The 19,146-nt window shown below is 44.4% G+C and overlaps 1 protein-coding gene across 1 annotated transcript in view; it reads left to right on the forward strand.

Annotated features, from left to right (window-relative positions):
* The window catches only part of NUAK1 (NUAK family kinase 1), a 53,280-nt gene that overhangs the window by 12,392 nt on the left and 21,742 nt on the right, over positions 1–19,146 (forward strand). Inside the window, exon 2 of the mRNA XM_075501964.1 lies at positions 15,564–15,684. Within this exon, the coding sequence (XP_075358079.1) occupies positions 15,564–15,684 (121 nt within the window). The remainder of the gene's footprint in view (positions 1–15,563; positions 15,685–19,146) is intronic.

Raw genomic sequence — 19,146 nt, forward strand, 5'->3', positions numbered from 1 at the left:
GTTTAACTGAGGAATGCGTGGTTCAAATGAGATTAAAGTTGTAATTTCCAGAGTAGCAATGCAGCTTCCCCTTTCAGGATTGTTTAAGTAAAAAGTTAAACAAAGTGGGTTAGGCAGTCTCTTGCTCCGGTCCCTTGTGGACAGCAATTCACATTGCGCAGCACTGCTTTAATAGTCCTGCTCGGTCTGACATGATTTGCGGTATTTGCTGAGATGAGTTTCTGGACCGAGCAGCGTGAGAGGGAATTGCTCCTCACTCTGAGGAAGGTGGTATGTCCAAGTCTGTGTGAAGGTCACTGGCAGGGTGAAGTGGGAAGCCTGCGCTGCTGCTGTTGCACTACCTAACAGCTTAGCTTTTGGCAAGGGGATCCCAGAAATCTGAGCGCTAACTCTCCCTTGTTCAACTGACCCCGGCCAAAACACATGCCAAAAAAGGTGTTTGTGCGTGTTGAAGAAGGGGGCAACAGTCCTGGAGATCACAGGGTCTGGGGGAGTTCTTTGCCAAAAGCTTTCCATCTAGAAAAAAAATTGCTTTGCTGTTTCTCCCCTCCAAAGTTAACCCTCCCCGTAACTGCTTATAACAACGGCCTGCAATTGTGAACTCCTCTTCTAGCAGGGAAAGCTAGAATTATGCGTTTAAGGCTGCAAAATTGCTTGATCGCCAGCCACTTAATTGTAGGCAAGCGTAATTCATTCCTCACCCTCTCATGTCTATTCCAAGCCCAACTGGCCGCAGGGAGCAAGAGTGTTCCTGTTCCTGTGTTGCTCTCTCCACTGAGCCATTAGGGTGGCCCTGGTAATTTACTTTCAATAAATAGAAGAGAACAACAGGAGGTTCCTCTACCTTCAGGGGTATAAATATTCCTCAGAAATCAGAGCCGGATGGGGAAGAAATGTTAGCAAACTCCTTTCCTCCCCCTGTAGCAATTCCACCACGTTCTGTCATAAATTCTAGGATGGTCCCTTCCAAAAAGGGACCATTAAATAGGTAATGTCCAGGCAGAACAATGTAATAATGAAGCAGTGCTTTTACAAAAACAAATTTAATATTGCAAAGTGATCTGCAAGCCCTGGAGCAAAATAACCTGGGTGAGGCTTTGATACACATGATTGCCAATCTTTTTGTTTTCCAGGAGTATTTTTCCAGATAGGATGTGGGTTTATGGTTCGCTAGATTCCCACCAGGAAGTGGCATTTATATTTTGATCGACCTTAGATCAGTTTAGAAAAACATACTAGATATGGGTGCTTCTGATAGTTCTGTGTCATTAACCCTTCCAACTGTGCTGTTTACACACATCTGTGTACCTTCCGTGATATAATCCCTGTGGCCCACCATCCTTGCACAATGAATCCCTGCTCATCAATGTTAACCCCAAAGCCTAAACTCTATAAACTCAACTTTAAAATCTCTCCACACTTCAAAATTCCACTGGGTTAATTAGGAATTTGAGGTGGCCAAGCAGTATAGTGTTGGGTTTTAATGAGTGTTGTGGTGCCTGAAGGTATAGACATTTCTTCAAAAGAAGACTCTTCCCAAGTTTTCCTTGTACTATTGTAATTCTCATGGTGAAATAGCACTTCCTTTTTTCTTTGAAGGACTGCAGAAACAGGAGAGCAAAATCAAAAGATCCACACAATACCAGATGACTTTGCTTTTGTGGAAGAAGAGGCATTGTGAAGATGTGCAGAGCTCTCAGCAGTTCTGAGGCATCTCTGAACTCACAGAAACTTTAGTGAAAGAGAGAGAATAAGCCGAGTTACGTTTATTTACCCACAACTTCCTCAAGCAGAACGTACCAATGAATGAAAATGCACTGTCAAGTGGCTTCTTGGAAAAAACCTAGCTCTAAGAAGGATTTTAAACAATGTCCAGCACCGTTCCTTGTTTAATGTGAATTACAGCCTTGCACTGATGTAGCACCTTTCACCTAAACATGTGCAAAATCACTTTAGAGACTCTGGTAACTGCTGAGGTTACTGTTATTTAGCAATTATTTAGCAGCACATTACAATAGTTTGCAGCAGTTGCTTAGAGGGTGTGAATAACCCCATTTCCAATTTAAATTATTGGGAGGAATTACAGGAGACTGTAATTTTCAAACTGGAACTAGATCCAGGCACCAGGGCTTTATACTCTTTTCTGAAGAAAGTCATAAAGGGCTTTTTCTAATGAAGTAGCCAGGACCTTGGTTTTGCGTTTCATCCCCAAATCAATGCCTTGAACAGTGTGCACTCCTACTTCGGAGGATTACTTCAGTGTGGTTCACTGCTTATTCACAATGAAAAACAACATGGAATTAAAGTCCCTCTCTGCTGCCCCAGGTTAGCATTTTGCATTACATCAGCAGCTGTGGTAGCTGTGAGATCAAGCCTCAAAATTAATGTGAAATCTATCTTCCAGTTTATGGAGGAGGAATCTGTAATACCCATGTAACACTGAGAACAGTAAACCTGGGGCTTGTGAATTCTTTCACTCCTCTTTAACCTGACTTGCCAGTAACTTAATTAGTGCTAAACAGTCTGCACACAGACCTGCAGAAGTTAAAAGACTGACTGACACAGGATTTGCTTCCAGTGACTCTTCCTCTTTTGCACATGTGCTGGATGGAGCTGTGCTGTGTTTGGAAGTTGATCAATAATGATTGCACAATTCTAACCTTATTTAAACTATGATATAAACAGACATGATAGAAACAGATGCTACCAGTTTTTTTCCTACTTAAAAGTGGTCAGCTTTTTTTTCCTGCCTCCCCTCCCCCCTTTTTTTTTCCTTTTTGGTTCCAACAAAATTGTAACCTGGAAGAAAAGCAGTTAGACTTTGTGAAATCCCAGTTCAGTGTAGAATTTGGCTTTAGTAAATGTGGAAGCCAAAAATAAACATCTGCTTGGCAACTTCACCAGAAGTTAACTGTAAATGCAGTTTTCATCTTTTCAGTGAATGTGGCATTCAGTGCTGGTTAACATCTATTAAGGAGGAACAATCCATAGTTGAGGTTGTAAAGCTTTTTTTTTCTTTTAATTACGGTTACGAACGTCCATGCCTCGGGGAAATCCCCTACCCCAGTTTCTTTCCAGATACAATTTCTTGTGTGCCAAAATGTGAACTTCCCTTGAAAGCTTGAGGTAGCTGGATGGGATATTTGTGAGTTATTAGACTTTGGAAAAGAGATGGTCTTCCATCGATCTGTGCATGACAGCCCCAAACCTTCAACTTGGCCATTTTTTTCCTCTTTTCTTTAGTCCTTCAGAATTAGATCATAAGCCTCTTTTTTTGCAGGCTGAGTTATGAACATTTTAAAGTATTAGATGTTGCATCTTTGGATATTCAGAAGGATATGGAGTTCCATTTAGAAGTGAATTAGGAAAAGCAGTCCCACTCTTTTCTCCAGGAAGGTGAAGTCTGCACGTGACAGGGACTCTCCCAGGACGCCAGCCTTGGGCTCCAGTCCTGGCAGGCCACGTCTGCAAACATCTTTAACAACCTCGTCATGTTAGGTCTCTGCTTTTCAGCAAATCCTTTGCAACCTCTGCTGCTAGCAGGGCAAATTCGTTTCACCGTGAATCAAGGAGGATGGAAGTGGGTATAGATTAGCGGTAGCGTGCTATTGGGACGGTGGGGAGGGGTGAGAAGGGGCAACTTGAGGCAGCACTATGGGAAACACTTCGTTATTGCTAGGGATGGTGATTACTTGTAGGATCTTTCTTCTAAAACTGAACAGTCCTATGACTTGGGACTTCGGTAGTGCTGTATGAAAAACTTTTATTTTGGGAAGGGAGAAGTTTTTTGGTAGATTTCTGACATATATCAGTGGACTGTCCATTTCCTAATTCTGCAGCTCTCTCTTCTTCTCCCTGTTTCCAAGATTCACTGCCTTACAATGAAGAATCAATAACCAGGTTGCTAACTTGTGTTTTTGAATGCCATTGGAAATCAGATCTATGCTAAACCAGATGAATGCTTTTTTTTATTCCTAGTGCTAAATCAGTCCTGAAATGATTAATACAGAGCTGTAAGATCCGTCTGGTAGTAAGGATGACTCGAGGCCAGGATTCTCAGCATTAAATGAAGAAAGGTCTGCCAGGTAAATTTGTCAGAGGATGCATGGTGTAAATATACCAGGCTTCATATACATAGCTGAGGATAGCGGGTACCAAACAATGAAGGGATGTAAATTTTCCAGTAAGGCAGTAGTTACTCAGGAAATGCACTCACAAATCCTGTTAACAGGCACCGTATGCGGGGGTGAGGAAAGAAGTGGAGGAAGGGTGTTGTACGCGTTCCTCCTGGCACCCACTTTATGTATGTACAATATAAATGTGTTCATCTGGTGCCTTCTACTGCTCATTAAAACTTGGTTCCACAGGCGTTCTTTTCTGTGAATAAAGGGGGCACTAGAAAGAAGATATAACCCCGTTGCCTAGTATTTGTGATTAGTTAATTCCTCTTCACTTGATGAATCATCATTTATGATATGATAACAGCAGCTATGTCCAGCAGAACCAGAAAAGGAAAATTAAACCCAAGGTAATCATACCCTGGTTCTCCAAGAGGCACTGACACATTGTGCCTCAGCTTATGCAAATAAAATTTTGATTTAACATTTATCACCACTGACTTGGGACTTCTAGTGCCTTGCTGCAAGAGTGAGTTTCTCTACAGGTAGTGAGTGATCGAGTGGCAGTAAATCAGCTTTGGTTTTTAGAAATATAATCTTTTTTATGTGATACATTGGGAAGAGGGGAATGAAGCAGAGAGGCACAGATGTTTGCTATGTGCTTTTACCATACAGAGTGAGGCAGGTGTAAAAAATACTCTTGCCTCTTAAAAGCAAATGAAAGGTGCATTGCGGCACGTGCATCCGTGCCCTTTATGTGTGCAGCTGCTGGCTCACAACAACAATAACAGCGTTTTGTCTTTGGTAACATCCATGACACGAACAAACATGCAATGGAACAGAGTACTGGGCAGAAGCCCTGAGATTTAAATCAGCAGAGTCTCACTGGGTGCAGATGGCACCGGTTATGGCTTTGAGCAACTCCCATGACTACTGCATAGTTTGCCAACTTATCAAACAATAGAATTGGGCCGTTGATAAATAATTAATAAGGATTTTGTTGCATGCTTGTCTCCCAAGCAGTATCACCATGGAGATGATCTGTCTTTTAGGATCTGAAAAGTTAACAGTCTCCAAAACAATGGCATTGTGTCAACCTTACTCTTTCTCCGAAAGAAAGAGCTCTCGGGGATGTGTTAGCAAAATGCACAGTGCCAGGCACTAATTTTGCTTCAACTCACCGTGGCCTTTTGTCCAACTTTTCAGTGAGTGCATGAAGTGTTTTCTATGACCGTGCAGAAACTTATTCTTAGAATTGCACGTCCTGCAATTTCTGTTTAGTACTGCATTTGGCCTGGAATTGGAGTCTCAAGAAAGCTTTTTTCCAGCAAATGGACACAGCAAAGAAATAATCATGTGGGAAGAGGCTTACAAGAAGAAGTCAGCATGAGGATACCTTTGCAGAACCCTCTGGATGCTTGGCTTCCCTGTAGGGATATCTGTCCATGGCTCCTTCTTCCCACCTGGAAGGTCCAGAGGCCAGATAGACAGTTTTTCAGCCCATCCCCTGCCTTTCCTTTCTCTCCTTTGTGCAACCTCTGGAAGTGCCATTTCAATGCAACTGCATTATCAGCATCCCCCTCCTTATCATTTGATTGCAGCAACCTCAGGGACCACCCGATTTCATAGCTTTGTTTCTCTTCCTCTTGCGTTGGTGATGTCTGGGCCAAGAGCCATAGGCAGAGACTCCCCTGGAAAAAACATAATATGGTGCCAGACTTTATTCTTTCTTGCTCAGCTCCGTGGAGCTGGAGAAAGAACAATGTGCCTTTTCTCTCCCCACCCCCAAACATCCTCTGCTCTCCCTTTCTCGTCCCCCCTGGTTGATCCACCTATTCTTTACCTCCCCGCCCGGGCTGGCACTTGGCGCATTGCACTTCCCACCTTGGAGTCTCAAAGAAAGGAAGCAGAGCTGTGAAACTGGCTGGGCTCACCCACTTCCCATTGCTGGGTGGGGATGGCCCCAGTTCACAGCTTTTGGAAAGGAGATGGGTGTGTGTATTTAAGCCTCCCTTCCCTCTACACCCAAAGAAAATCGGTTTTAATAATTTTCTTTAAGCTGCATTTCTGACATATCTCCCGGTGGCAGCAAGCTGGTTTCCCTTCCTCGGGGGCCTGCACTCTCTGTCCTGATGTCATTTTCCCAACTGTCCGCAATAGTATTGCAAGAGCCCATTGGAATTTGCTCGAGCACGGGTGGTATGCACAAGTGCTGGAACCACAGTCACAGTCCCCACAGTGGAAAAAAAAGCAGTTTGCTCATATCTCGCCACGGTCCTAAAAATAGACTTGATAGATAATAGAGAGTGGAAGATTGTTTTCAATGGGACTGAATGTACTGCATGCAGAAATTGCTGGGGAAGGTTCAGTGGTTTGTGTCACTCAGGTGGTCAGCCTCGGTTACAGCACTAGCCGACTTAAAAATCTGTGACTTTCTGCACTGTGGCTAATTCTGCCTTTGTTTATATTCACACGTCTTGGCTGGAAATGAGGCAAACATAGGTTCATTAGATTAAAACAAACACACAAACCAACTTCCTGAAATCAAGAGAAACAGCTTTACGCTTTGATGAAAATATAGCTTTGTTGCTCGTCCCATAAATGATGATGCCAGCAGTGACTCAGCAGACATGGAGATTTGATATGGAAATGGGCACCCAGCGCCTGCCATGCCTTTTGTCAGATGTTTAGACTTTGACATATTTTTTTGTACGCAATGGTCTTGATCTGCCTCTGTAAAAAGAAAATTCCACCCGTTTTCTCTGCCCAGCAGCCGAGAAGCTCATAAAGGAGGAGAGACATTTCTCTTACAGATAGGACTGAACGTACAGAAACCTTTGTAACAGTCATCTTTTTGAAGTATTTATAGTTCAATTCAAGTTATTTGTACCAAACAAAAGCAAAGAAGCATGAAATGTGTTGGAAAATACTTAATAATCTCTCTACACCAGTTCAGAGAGTGAGTATAAATCCTCTTTCCAGCAAATGGAGACAGGTAATTTATTGCAGCCTTGAATAGAGCAGCTTATTTCTCCACGCTTCCTGCCCAGCAAACTCTGCGAGCTGACTCATGGAGGGATGGGAAGCCAAAAGCTGTGCTCCCTCTTTTCTATCTGCTTCGGGAAGGCAGAGCAGTGGTGGAGCGGGGGCTGTGCTCGTGCAGAGCCATTTGGAAATGCCTGGCAATATTAGAGGTTCACAACCCCCTGCTTTCTCTTCCCTGTGCCATACGTTTTGGAGAGGGTATTCTCTCTACCTGCTTCTGAGCAGAGGCTGGTACCAGAACTGGCAGCGCAGGTGGAGGTCATTTCAGTCCATCTCTGGTGCTCCTTTCTCCCCCTCTAACCCTGTGTGTGGGACCATGTTGCCATCAGAGCTGCAGAAGAGATACCGAGGATGTTGCGAGTGCGTACAGCCAGTATCGATCCCCGGAGGGACCATCACATGGCCTAGTTTTGAGCTGTGACCTTGGTGCTTAGGCATATATTTAACTTTACATGTGTGAGCTATCCCACGAAAGCCAATGGACTGCTCACATGTGTGAAGTTAGGCATGTGCTAAAGTGTTTTGCCAGATTGGATACTGTGTCTATAGGGGCTTTGGGTGAACTTGAACCTGTTTTGTTGGGGTGAGAGGCTTTAGATTTCATTATTAAGAATCTGATATGTTACTCTGTCTGAGTGCAAGGTCTTGGAGTTATCTGAAATTCTCATTAAGACAAGAAGCTGGGAAAAATACAAATTCCTCCACTAGTAAAGTGGAGTACCCTGGGACAGCCCTCAGATTATTATCCATTATTGATTTTTCAGGTAGGCAGCGATGAAGCTGCAACTAGAAGTCCGAGGGCAATCAAGAGAGACTTCAGGGCCTTGGGATGACTGTTAAGGGATCAGGAGCACAAGTAGTGTTCTCCTCTGTCCTTCCAGTTGCAGGGAACGATGAGGGAAGAAACAGAAAGAGCTAGCAGATCAATGCCTGGCTCCGAGCCTGGTGTCACCGGCAGAATTTTGTTTTTTTTGATCATGGGTTGGTCTACATGACACCAGGCCTGCTGGTGACAGATCAGGTATGCCTGTCTCAAAGGGGAAAAAGGATCTTTGCACAGCAGTTAGCAGGGCTCATTGAAAGAGCATTAAACGAGATTTGAAGGGGGAAGGGGATAAAACCAGGCTCGCTAGAGATAAGCCTGAGGGTGGCACATGAATGTTTGAGGGATGGTCTGCTAGCGAGGTCCTTCGGTCTGCCGTCTCAGTGGAGGTATAGGATGGAGATCCATGTGGCAGCAAAGACAAAAGGGTTATGGATGTGTTAGAAACCATGGAAGCACCAGAGAATGGTCACATAAGAATGTCCTCTCCCCCCAGAAAGGTGACAGGATCAATAGCCCAACTGAAGTGCATCTACACTGATGCACGCAGCATGGGCAACAAACAGGAGGAGCTGGAAGCCATTGTACAGCAGGAAAACTATGATATAGTTGCCATCACAGAAACATGGTGGGATGACTCGCACAACTGGAGTGCTGCAATGGATGGCTATAAACTCTTCAGAAGGGATAGGCAAGGCAGGAGAGGCGGTGGGGTAGCTCTGTATGTTAGGGAGTGTTTTGACTGTCTGGAGCTTAATGATGGTGACAATAGGGTTGAGTGTTTATGGATAAGAATCAGGGGGAAGGCCAACAAGGCAGATACCATGGTGGGAGTCTGTTATAGACCACCCAACTAGGATGAAGAGGCAGATGAAATATTCTATAAGCAGCTGGGAGAAATCTCACGATCGCTAGCTCTTGTTCTCGTGGGGGACTTCGACTTACCAGATGTCTGCTGGAAATACAATACAGCAGAGAGGAAACAGTCTAGGAGGTTCCTGGAGTGTGTGGCAGATAACTTCCTGACACAGCTGGTGAGTGAGCCAACTAGGGAAGGCGCCCCGCTGGACCTCTTGTTTGTGAACAGAGAAGGACTTGTGGGTGATGAGACGGTTGGAGGCTGTCTTGGGCGGAGCGATCACAAAATGATAGAGTTTTTGATTCTTGGAGAAGTAAGGAGGGGGATCAGCAGAACTGCTACCTTGGACTTCCAGAGGGCAGACTTTGGCCTGTTTAGGAGACTGGTTGACAGAGTTCCTTGGGAAAGAGTCCTGAAGGGCAAAGGAGTCCAGCAGGGCTGGACATTCTTCAAGAAGGAAATCTTAAAGGTGCAGGAGAAGGCCATCCCCATGTGCCAAAAGACAAGCCAGCAGGGAAGAAGACCAGCCTGGCTGAACAGAGAGCTTTGGCTGGAATTCAGGAAAAAAAGCAGAGTGTATGACCTTTGGAAGAAGGGGCAGGCAACTCAGGAGGACTACAAGAAGGTTGTGAGGTTATGCAGGGAGAAAATTAGAAGGGCCAAAGCCCAGCTAGAACTTAATCTGGCTAATGCCGTAAAAGACAATAAAAAATGTTTCTATATTTCTGTTAGCAACAAAAGGAGGGCTAAGGAGAATCTCCATCCTTTATTGGATGCAGGGAGGAACATAGTGACAAAGGATGAAGAAAAGGCAGAGGTACTTAATGCCTTCTTTGTCTCAGTCTTTAATAGTGAGACCAGTTGTTCTGTGGGTACCCAGCCCCCTGAGCTGGAAGACAGGGACACGGAGCAGAATGAAGCCCCCATAATCCGAGGGGACATGGTTAGTGACCTGCTACACCACTTAGACACACACGTCTATGGGGCTGGATAGGATCCACCCAAGGGTACTGAGGGAGCTGGCGGAAGTGCTCACCAAGCCACTTTCAATGCTTTATCAGCAGCCCTTGCTAACCGGGGAGGTCCCAGTCAACTGGAGGTCAGCAAATGTGACGCCCATCTACAAGAAAGGCTAGCAGGAGGATCAGGGGAACTACAGGCCTGTCAGTCTGACCTCGGTGCCGGGGAAGGTTATGGAGGAGATCATCTTGAGTGTCACGTACAGGACAACCAGCTGATCAGGCCCAGTTGGCATGGGTTTATGAAAGGCAGGTCCTGCTTGACTAACCTGATCTCCTTCTGTGACAAGGTGACCCGCTTAGTGGATGAGGGAAAGGCTGTGGATGTTGCCTACCTAGACTTTAGTAAAGCCTTTGACAGAGTTTCCCACAGCATTCTCCTGGAGAAACTGGCTGCTTATGGCTTGGATGGACATACTCTTCACTGGGTAAAAAACTGGCTGGATGGCTGGGCCCAAAGAGTTGTAGTGAATGGCGTTAAATCCAGTTGGTGGCCAGTCACAAGCGGTGTCCCCCAGGGCTCAGTTTTGGGGCCAGTTCTGTTTAATATCTTTGTCAAAGATCTGGACGAGGGGATCGAGTGCACCCTCAGTAAGTTTGCAGATGACACCAAATTGGGTGGGAGCGTTGATCTGCTTTGAGGGTAGGAAGGCTCTGCAGAGGGACCTGGACAGGCTGGATCGATGGGCTGGGGCCAATTGTATGAGGTTCAACAAGGCCAAGTGCCGGGTCCTGCACTTGGGTCACAACAACCCCATGCAATGCTACAGGCTTGGGGAAGAGTGGCTGGAAAGCTGCCTGGTGGAAAATGACCTGGGGGTGTTGGTTGACAGCCACCTGAATATGAGGTGGCAGTGTGCCCAGGTGGCCAAGAAGGCCAATGGCATCCTGGCTTGTATCAGAAGTAGTGTGGCCAGCAGGCCTAGGGAAGTCACTGTCCCCCTGTACTTGGTGCTGGTGAGGCCACACCTGGAATACTGTGTTCAGTTTTGGGCCCCTCACTACAAGAGAGACATTGAGGTGCTGGAGCGTGTCCAGAGAAGGGCAACGAAGCTGGTGAAGGGTCTGGAGCACAAGTCTTATGGGGAGCGGCTGAGGGAACTGGGGTTGTTTAGCCTGGAGAAGCGGAGGCTGAGGGGAGACCTTATGGCTCTCTACAACTGCCTGAAAGGAGGTTGTAGAGAGGTGGGGGTCGGTCTCTTCTCCCAAGTAACAAGCCACAGAACAAAAGGAAGTGGCCTAAATTTGCAGCAGGGGAGGTTTAGATTGGATATTAGGAAAAATGTCTTCACCGAAAGGGTTGTCAAGCATTGGAACAGGCTGCCCAGGGAAGTGGTTGAGTCACCATCCCTGGAGGTATTTAAAAGGTGTGTAGATGTGGTGCTTAGGGACATGGTGTAGTGGTGGACCTGGCAGTGCTTGGTTAACAGTTGGACTTGATGATCTTAAAGGTCTTTTCCAACCTAAACGATTCTATGATTCTATGAAAGTTACTAAAAATACTATAATTAAATTATCTAAGTCTTAAAACCAGTAAAATATATTGAGAAAGTGTTGGTGGAGGTGCAAGTACAGTGTTCTGAGAGTACCAAAGGGACTAACAGCACTTTGTTTGCAGATCTAGAGCTGGAGTATTTGGAGTAGTTAATGTAACTGATGTAAAAAAGCATGTTGCGTTTGCCCTACTCTTGATTCATAGGCTGTGACCCTTAATAAATTTTGATGTAGCACACAGTGGAGCTGTTGCTTTCAGAGAAAGCAAGGAAAGTAAGCAGGCAAGCAAGAAAGAAAAGGACCTAAAGAATGAACAAACAAGTTCTTTCATAAGGTATTTCTCAATTGACATTATTTCTTATTAGGCTTAAGTTGTTCAGGTTCATCATGTACCATATCTGGCAGCAGTCCTGTAAGTCAGGTTTTGAAAAATGGAGCCAGCTCTGTCTGGTGTTAAAAGCATAAGCACACTTTCAAAATGTATTTTCTGGAATATATTTCTGAGTAAAATACATTTCATGAAAGAAATTCCATTATTGATATTTTAGAGTACCTGGAAGAGAGACTCATTTTACAGCCCGATACCATAACATACAGCTAGGGATCTTATTTTGCTCAGAGAGATGGAAACAATGACATATATAACAAATACCTAAAATGTAATCATGACTCATAACGTTTCCATGAAATACTAAGAAAAGAAAACTGGACTGCTTTCTTGTTTGTGTTGTTTTTTTCACATCAGTAGATTTAAGCCCAAGTCCCCTTGCTGACACGATCTGAGCAGACTGATGCAGGTGAAAGACACTTGGCTGGCAGAAATCCCTTACTTAGAGGGGAAGAGCTGGAGCGAATGCTGTCCTGCTGCTCTGCTAATCCTGCTTTGGGATGCCTTCTCTGACAGTGACTCCGCTGACAGCAATCGCTCCCTGCTTGGCCTTTTGGGCCATGTCACCAGCAAGGCTTTGCACTCTTGGTAGCCTCTGAGATGTGGAGCCTGACCACTTGGGGATCGTGCAGGCCACCAGGCAGATGGCACGGGGTAAAAAGTATTTAAGATGCGTTCGAAGCCTTCACTTCCCTGAGGCTCTTTTTGAGGGGAAAAATAGCAATGGAACATGGGGAAAGGTATCAGAAATCAGCCTTTAGTAATGGGATGGTTTGTTGTGCACGGCACTCCTGTGTTGCACAGTTTGGGAGGGAGAGGCAGGCAGCAATTTCTGAGATGCTACTGTCCTCGTTTCCTTTAGGAGTCACGTCGGCTTTCCGTTTCGATTTCCTCATCTCCTAAAAGCGGATGAATAGTGCTGTTTCACTACTTGCCTCCCAAGGTTTAGTTAATAAATGGCTGCACTGTGCTTTGAGCATGCTCGTTTGTTATGCAAATAGACAGTGATATTATTTCGTTAGCACGTGCGAGCGTCTGAAGCCTTGCTCCACTACGGACTGCTTGTACTGCTAACGTACTGTGCCCTGGCTAAGGGGCATTGCCTCCTCCGCAGCATTCTTGCTGTTTGTCAGGATTGCGGGGTATGGTCTGAGCATGGGCAGGTGGATGCTTAGCAGGATGCTTAGACACCACTGGAGTTAAGATAGTTCACACCTGCCCGAGTGTCTTTCCCTGTTTCTAAATGCCGGTCACTGTGATCTGAAGTAGCTGAGGGAGGGAAGAGGAAGTCTTGAATATTAAAAGCTGAGAGATGTGTTTGGCATGCGTTCTCTCCTAACGTTGGGATGAGATCTTGCAGCCTGGATGTCACTGACAAAATCCCAAGTACTTCAGCTGGGCTGCTGAATTCTACCCCTGCAACTGGGAAGTGATGTTTTCAGGAGAGCTTAAGTACCACCTTCAAAGTTTGGTTAAACTTTTAGGGAGCCTTTATAAATTAAGGCTCCTAGGTGCCTTAACCGCTTTTCAATGCGGGTTGTGAGAGTAAACTCTCTGGTCCTATTGAAAAATATGTTCCCATGCAACACATCTGTTTGCATTTGAAGATTAATCCAAACATATATTTACAGAGTGCCACCACGCTTTTCAATCACATTTGCATTTTTGTATCTAAAAATACATGTTTTCACATGTGCAATTATTCCACGGAGGCCATTTGCAGTAATTATGTGTAGACTTACAAAGGTCCTGCCTGTGAAGCACAGAGTCCAGTTAGTAGGAGATTGGCATGCCCTCTGGGGTGCCGTTATTACTTTACCAGCCATGAATGGTGAAGCATTTGCTCCCCGTTGTATATTTGACAATGAAACCCTTCTTAAATTCTTCCTCAGAGCCAAGTACAAGGCTGTCTTTTAATAAAAAATGTGTTTTTACCCATGTCTATATTTATTTCTTGCAGGAATGCACATGCTGCTCCAAGAGCCACCCACGTCCTTCTTGTATACAGGGTGTATTTGCATTTGCAGCTTGTCCCAGTGCAAACATGGGAAGGGGGAAAAAATCCAGCCTCATCTTCAGTGTTAGCTGCCTTCTTCATCTCTAGAATTACTTGGAGATTGTCTTGATCACTCATTCAGTTAAAATCTGTTGCATTACCTTTTCTAGAAATATGTGCCATGTAGATAAGACCATAGTTAGATTGTTACTTTTAAAATCTCTACACCAAATGTTTGAGTCAAGAGCAAGAAAATAATTGTTTGGGTTTTGACACGCAAATCCATTTGTGCCTTGAGTTATGGTTTTTCTTCTGCTGTCCCAAAGTGGGGTAGCACTTGAGCATGAGCTTAATTTTAAGCATGTGCTGAAATCTTTTGGAATTCGAGGGGATGGGGCATGTGCTTAATGCTTTTTTGAACAATGTTGCTTTTCAGAGTTGAAGGCTTTGTAGGAAACCTGATCCTTTAAACTAGCTCCTGTTTATGTACATTTCAATTTTATAATATTGTAAGTTTTTCCCTTCTTTCTTCAATATCCTTGATGCTACATCATATAATGAAAACAATACCGGTCATGCCACTTGCAATTACTGAAGTAGGCAGTGAAATTATTTTTTTCTGAAGGAACTAGGGAAATCACATAAATCACAGATTTGCAATGTTTTCCCAGGAGAGGTCCGCAGTAGTTGGCTGCATAGAATGACAAAAGTGTTGTTTACCCATAAAAGGGTGGTCATCTCAGCAGGTCAGTGATGTTTTTCAAAGACTTATTGTTGATCTTAAAGTAGCTGGTAATTTATTCCTTAAACTCTGGCTTATAAAAATAAAGCAGGGTAAATACTGAGTATAATAAAGGCTGTGCTACCATTCAGTATACACAATGCCCTCACCTTCCCTCTCCCACCAGCTTCTCCCCATTGTTGGCTTCTGCATTTCTTGTGGGGCATGAGCTGACCTCTGTGATTATTTATGGCGTTGTTCAGATAAGCCCTTTTTTCACAGGCAACACACATACACACACTCACAAGGGCTGTTATAATTTGCAAGTTCAGCTATCACTTCCTCTGTTCCCACCCTGCCTTTTGGAAAGATACCCAGTCACACGATGTGCTTGAAAAAAGGTTGCTGATTGAGGAAGGATGCAGGAAGGATATGGTTTTGCAGTGATTGCATAAGTGCTGTGTAGGACCTGAAAGCCTTGGGTTTATATGAGGACGAGTTTAGATGTGGATTTCAAAGATTTATTTCTTTTGATTTTTAAGTAAGTCATAACGCCTGAGCAGTCTGCCTGCTTTAGAGAACCGTGGAGCAACCCGTGTTAATGTGATACTCTGTGTATTAACATGGACAAATATAAATCTGTAATTGGCACCCTGGATTCCCTCCCTCCGTTCATCAGAGATCTCAACCTTATTTCAGAGAAATTGTCTCCAAAGCTTCTGTTTGAAGTTGTCAGATGCAATCATGTCTAAGCAAATGTACCTACCATCAAAATCTTTTGGGAGTTTTGCCATTTGCCTCAGACAGAGAATAGTTAGGCTAACACAGTATCCTTCCAAAAGATGCTGTGTTCTCTTTCAGTGAAGGCCTAAGACCTGAAGACCCTAAAACTTCATGTCACCCATTACTGTAATGAGAGTGTATTAATTGCTATAAAATGAAGAAGTTGGGGCATGGGGGGTTTGTGTTTTAAAGCTTTGTTTTGGTCATTCCACGTTCTGCCAACATCTAACATCTGTATTTGTTTTTTGAACTCTCCTTAATGGATTATATGCATCTGTTCGGTTCCAAGAATAATGCTTGATTTCCTGAATTTATAGGTTGCAATAAAATCCATTCGTAAGGACAAAATTAAGGATGAACAAGATATGGTTCACATCAGACGGGAGATTGAGATCATGTCATCCCTCAGCCACCCTCATATCATCACCATATATGAAGGTTAGTGAATGCGATTCTCCTCCCTGACTGCTCTGTTACATTCTTGCAGACCTGATATTCACGTTTCTTGAGATCATGCACCAAACCAACCCCTACTCCTAGTGTAACCTATCCCTTACTGAAGAGACTGTTCTGAGTACTACCTTCCCTCTGAACCACCAGTGTTTCACAGATGCATAACCCTTTGCCTGGAGGAGCTTCTTCATGTGTGACTTGAGCGCTGTGTCCATGGCAGGTGGGAAATTGTTGCATGTATCACCTCAGCTCCTTGCTCCTGTTGGACAGTTCAGTTTAATTTCACCCTCACTCACACACCAGCCTAATGTCCGCTTATGTCCCCAGCCTCTAAACCAGTCCTTGTATGCTTTATTTTCCCTGGAGTGCACAAGACCAGTCTCGTCTGCTCCAGGCCTTTGGTCCTCCCTTACCTGCTGGTTACTCTTGCTGGTTCTGTCATCGCTGCTTTTTTCCCCTGAATCCCAGCATCCGCTTCCTATCCACCTCTGCACGATTTCCTGTCAGTTTGGTCACTGGCTTATCGTTCCTGTTTCCTCATCCTGTCTTCCCCCTCTAACTCCTTTCTTCCTGGGACACAGCCAGGAAGCCTGCTAATTCCTGCCGCCGGAGCTGCTCCCTGGTCCTACAGCAAGGAGCAGGAAGCCAGGGGCATTCCTCTCTGATTTGCCTGTTTGTTTGTTTATATATTTATGGAGTGTCACTCTGTAGTAAAATCTCCTCCTCCTTCCTTCCTTCCTCAAGTAACATCCCAGCTCCATCTGGGATGTTTGGGCTGGGTACGTGCTAAAAGACACCGGCTGACAGGTCTGCTGCTGTGAGGAGAGTGGCCGCATGGCGGAACCAGGGTGTGGGTTCCAGAGGTTCGGGGGGACCTGGGTTGGGCAGCCTCATCCCTGGGGATCACCTCTTTCCCTGTGTGAAGAACACGCAGCCCAAATTTAGCCCTTCGTATTTACGTACCCATGAGATAAATGGGCAAGGTGATGATATGTATATGGCAGCTCCGCTCTGAGAGTTGATACGACTGATTAAAACGAGCTGGCTTGGAGTACTGTTACAGTATCGCATATTGAGTTATTCAAAAGCATGTTCTTGTACTTGAAAAGAGATGAATATCTGTCTTTTTATTGAATAAACTCATAACAGGATCTGGGAACAGAAAAGGGGAGGGATGCTGTGTCAGCATGTGGGTTGCAAATGGAACAAAAGTTATTTCAAACGTGCACGGGAACTCAGAAAGAAAAAAGATTAAGCATGCTGCGGTCCTTTGACCAATTGCCCTTCTCATCCTTACTTTAAATAGTTTTTACTGAGTTAAAACATTTGTAAAAGTTAAAAAGATTACAGCATTTTTAAGAAGCAGACAATAAAGTCCCATGGGAGCAAAACTTTCCGCTCTGGCCCCGCAGAGGGAGGAGCAATGCTTCTGCAGCAGAGCCAGGCAAGCTCTGCGATGGAGGGTTCATCCTGTCCGCAGGAGGGCGAGTGCCTATGGCAGGTGATGTTGTGGTCCTCTTATGGTCCGTCAGCCAGCAGCAGCGCTTTGCGGCGACAAACCCGGAGGCAGTTTTTCCTCTCGTTTCTGGGAAGTTTTCCATTCTGTTACTCGTTTGTTTCCTTTTTGTTTTCTAGAAAGCAGAACAGCCTTTCATGGCTTCTTATGTTTAATTCCTGGCCTGAAGGGATGGGCAGTGGAAATCAGCTTCTTGGTTGGACTGTAGTCCATTGGAAGGAGTTACATAGAGGAGAGCTATAGCAGCTATACAGCTCATCCAGCCTTTCCAAGCAGTCAGAGTTGGTATTTGGCCTTTAGCAGCCAATGCTGTAACTTAGATATTGTAGCACTGGGAAGACGTGTGGTTGTGCAGCTGAATCCAGAGGAGCAGTTACATACTGCCCAGAGATAAGGATGTGAGCTCAGGGATCCTTAAGTGTGTGCTTCATTTCAAGCTGAAGAGTACTTGTAGTGAAGTTAAGGGACTACATCTAGGACTGAAGTATTTGTATCCTCTTAAAGTTGGATTTTAAACACATGGCTATTCCTCTTAAGCGATGCATAAGGAGTGATAATATTGCTATCCTCTGACACAAAATGTTGAAGTTACTCAGTCCTTAGGGATGGGCTTAATCTCACCAAATTTAAGCCATCCAACATTTAGGCAGTTGGTGTACACTAGAAGTCTAGTTTCCCTCTCTAGTCAAGAGAGATCAGCATCTACGCAGGGTGGTTTGCTCCCTCCTGGGAGATATTTTTCCAGATAGGTGGGATAAATGACATACTGGAGGCTCCTGCTGGCTATAGATGGAATCTAGCTGACTAACTTAGATCAGATGCTTAACTTTTAAACTGAAGGCACCCCACAGATATTTTTCTCCTCTCTTACTAATTTTTACTGTAGGTTTTCAGACTGCCACTGCATGTCTGACAGCGCTTTCTGTTGGTGCCAGGTTGCATGGATCTACCTAGCATGGACAATGCTGTATCTCCCCGTAATATCTTTGAAAGCTCTTTGTATTGCATTTACAAACATGTGTTTTCCTTAAGTAGGATCCTTGTTTAGGTATCCTTTTGACCTGCCTGCTTAAAAGCAATTAACCTCTGAATTTGTCAACTTGATGTAAACACAAACTTATCTTTTTTTTGATCCCGAGCAAATTCAGATGTGTGGAAGCAAAGCTTTCCAGTTTAGAGTTATTTTTTTGTAACCTAATCAAAAGGCATTTACCTTGCCTGTTACTGCGAGGGCAGACGTACAGTTGTGACTCCAAAGAAATTCCATCCTCTCAGCAGGGCTGTAATTGGCAATCTGTCGAGCACGGCTGCAAGGGAAGTGCTCTTTCAAGTGGCTTTAAACTCCTTGAAAGGGACTGGATAAATGAAGCTGGCTTTGCTAGCAGTGTTCTGATTTCAGCACATAAATTTTAATTTATAGAATAATGCCTCTGTCCATTCATCTGTCTGTCTCCCCCCTGCCCCCCGCCCTTCCCGTGCCCTCTTTCTTTTTTGCCTTGAAAACTCCACGATTTGGTAATAAAGCCTTTGAGAGCTAACATATTTTTCCAGGGGTAGCCTGAGTGCAAAATCTATCTCATCTGGCAATGCTTTATAAAAGTTAAACCAGGGAAAGAGCATCAGGCCTGATTCTGCAAACATTTAAACATGTGTTGGACCAATCATGAGAGTGAAGTTACGCTTGGTACATTCAGGAGTGAGCTCTTGAGTCTTTGTAGTGTGAAATACAGTGCCTACATGAGTGTTTCTGTGCTGGAAGAGTTGTCCTTGGTCAGCATAACCATACAGAAAAGTCCGCCCATTTGCAAAATGCACTTAAAAATTAACAGATTATTAGCTAACATGTTTGTAGAAATAGTTTAATGAAGATATTCCCTGAAGAATGAATAAATTATTAGGATCACAGTTTGGTACCCATGGAACACGATGGC

The sequence above is a fragment of the Mycteria americana genome, chromosome 1, assembly GCF_035582795.1.
Source record: "Mycteria americana isolate JAX WOST 10 ecotype Jacksonville Zoo and Gardens chromosome 1, USCA_MyAme_1.0, whole genome shotgun sequence".
NCBI lineage: Eukaryota > Metazoa > Chordata > Aves > Ciconiiformes > Ciconiidae > Mycteria > Mycteria americana.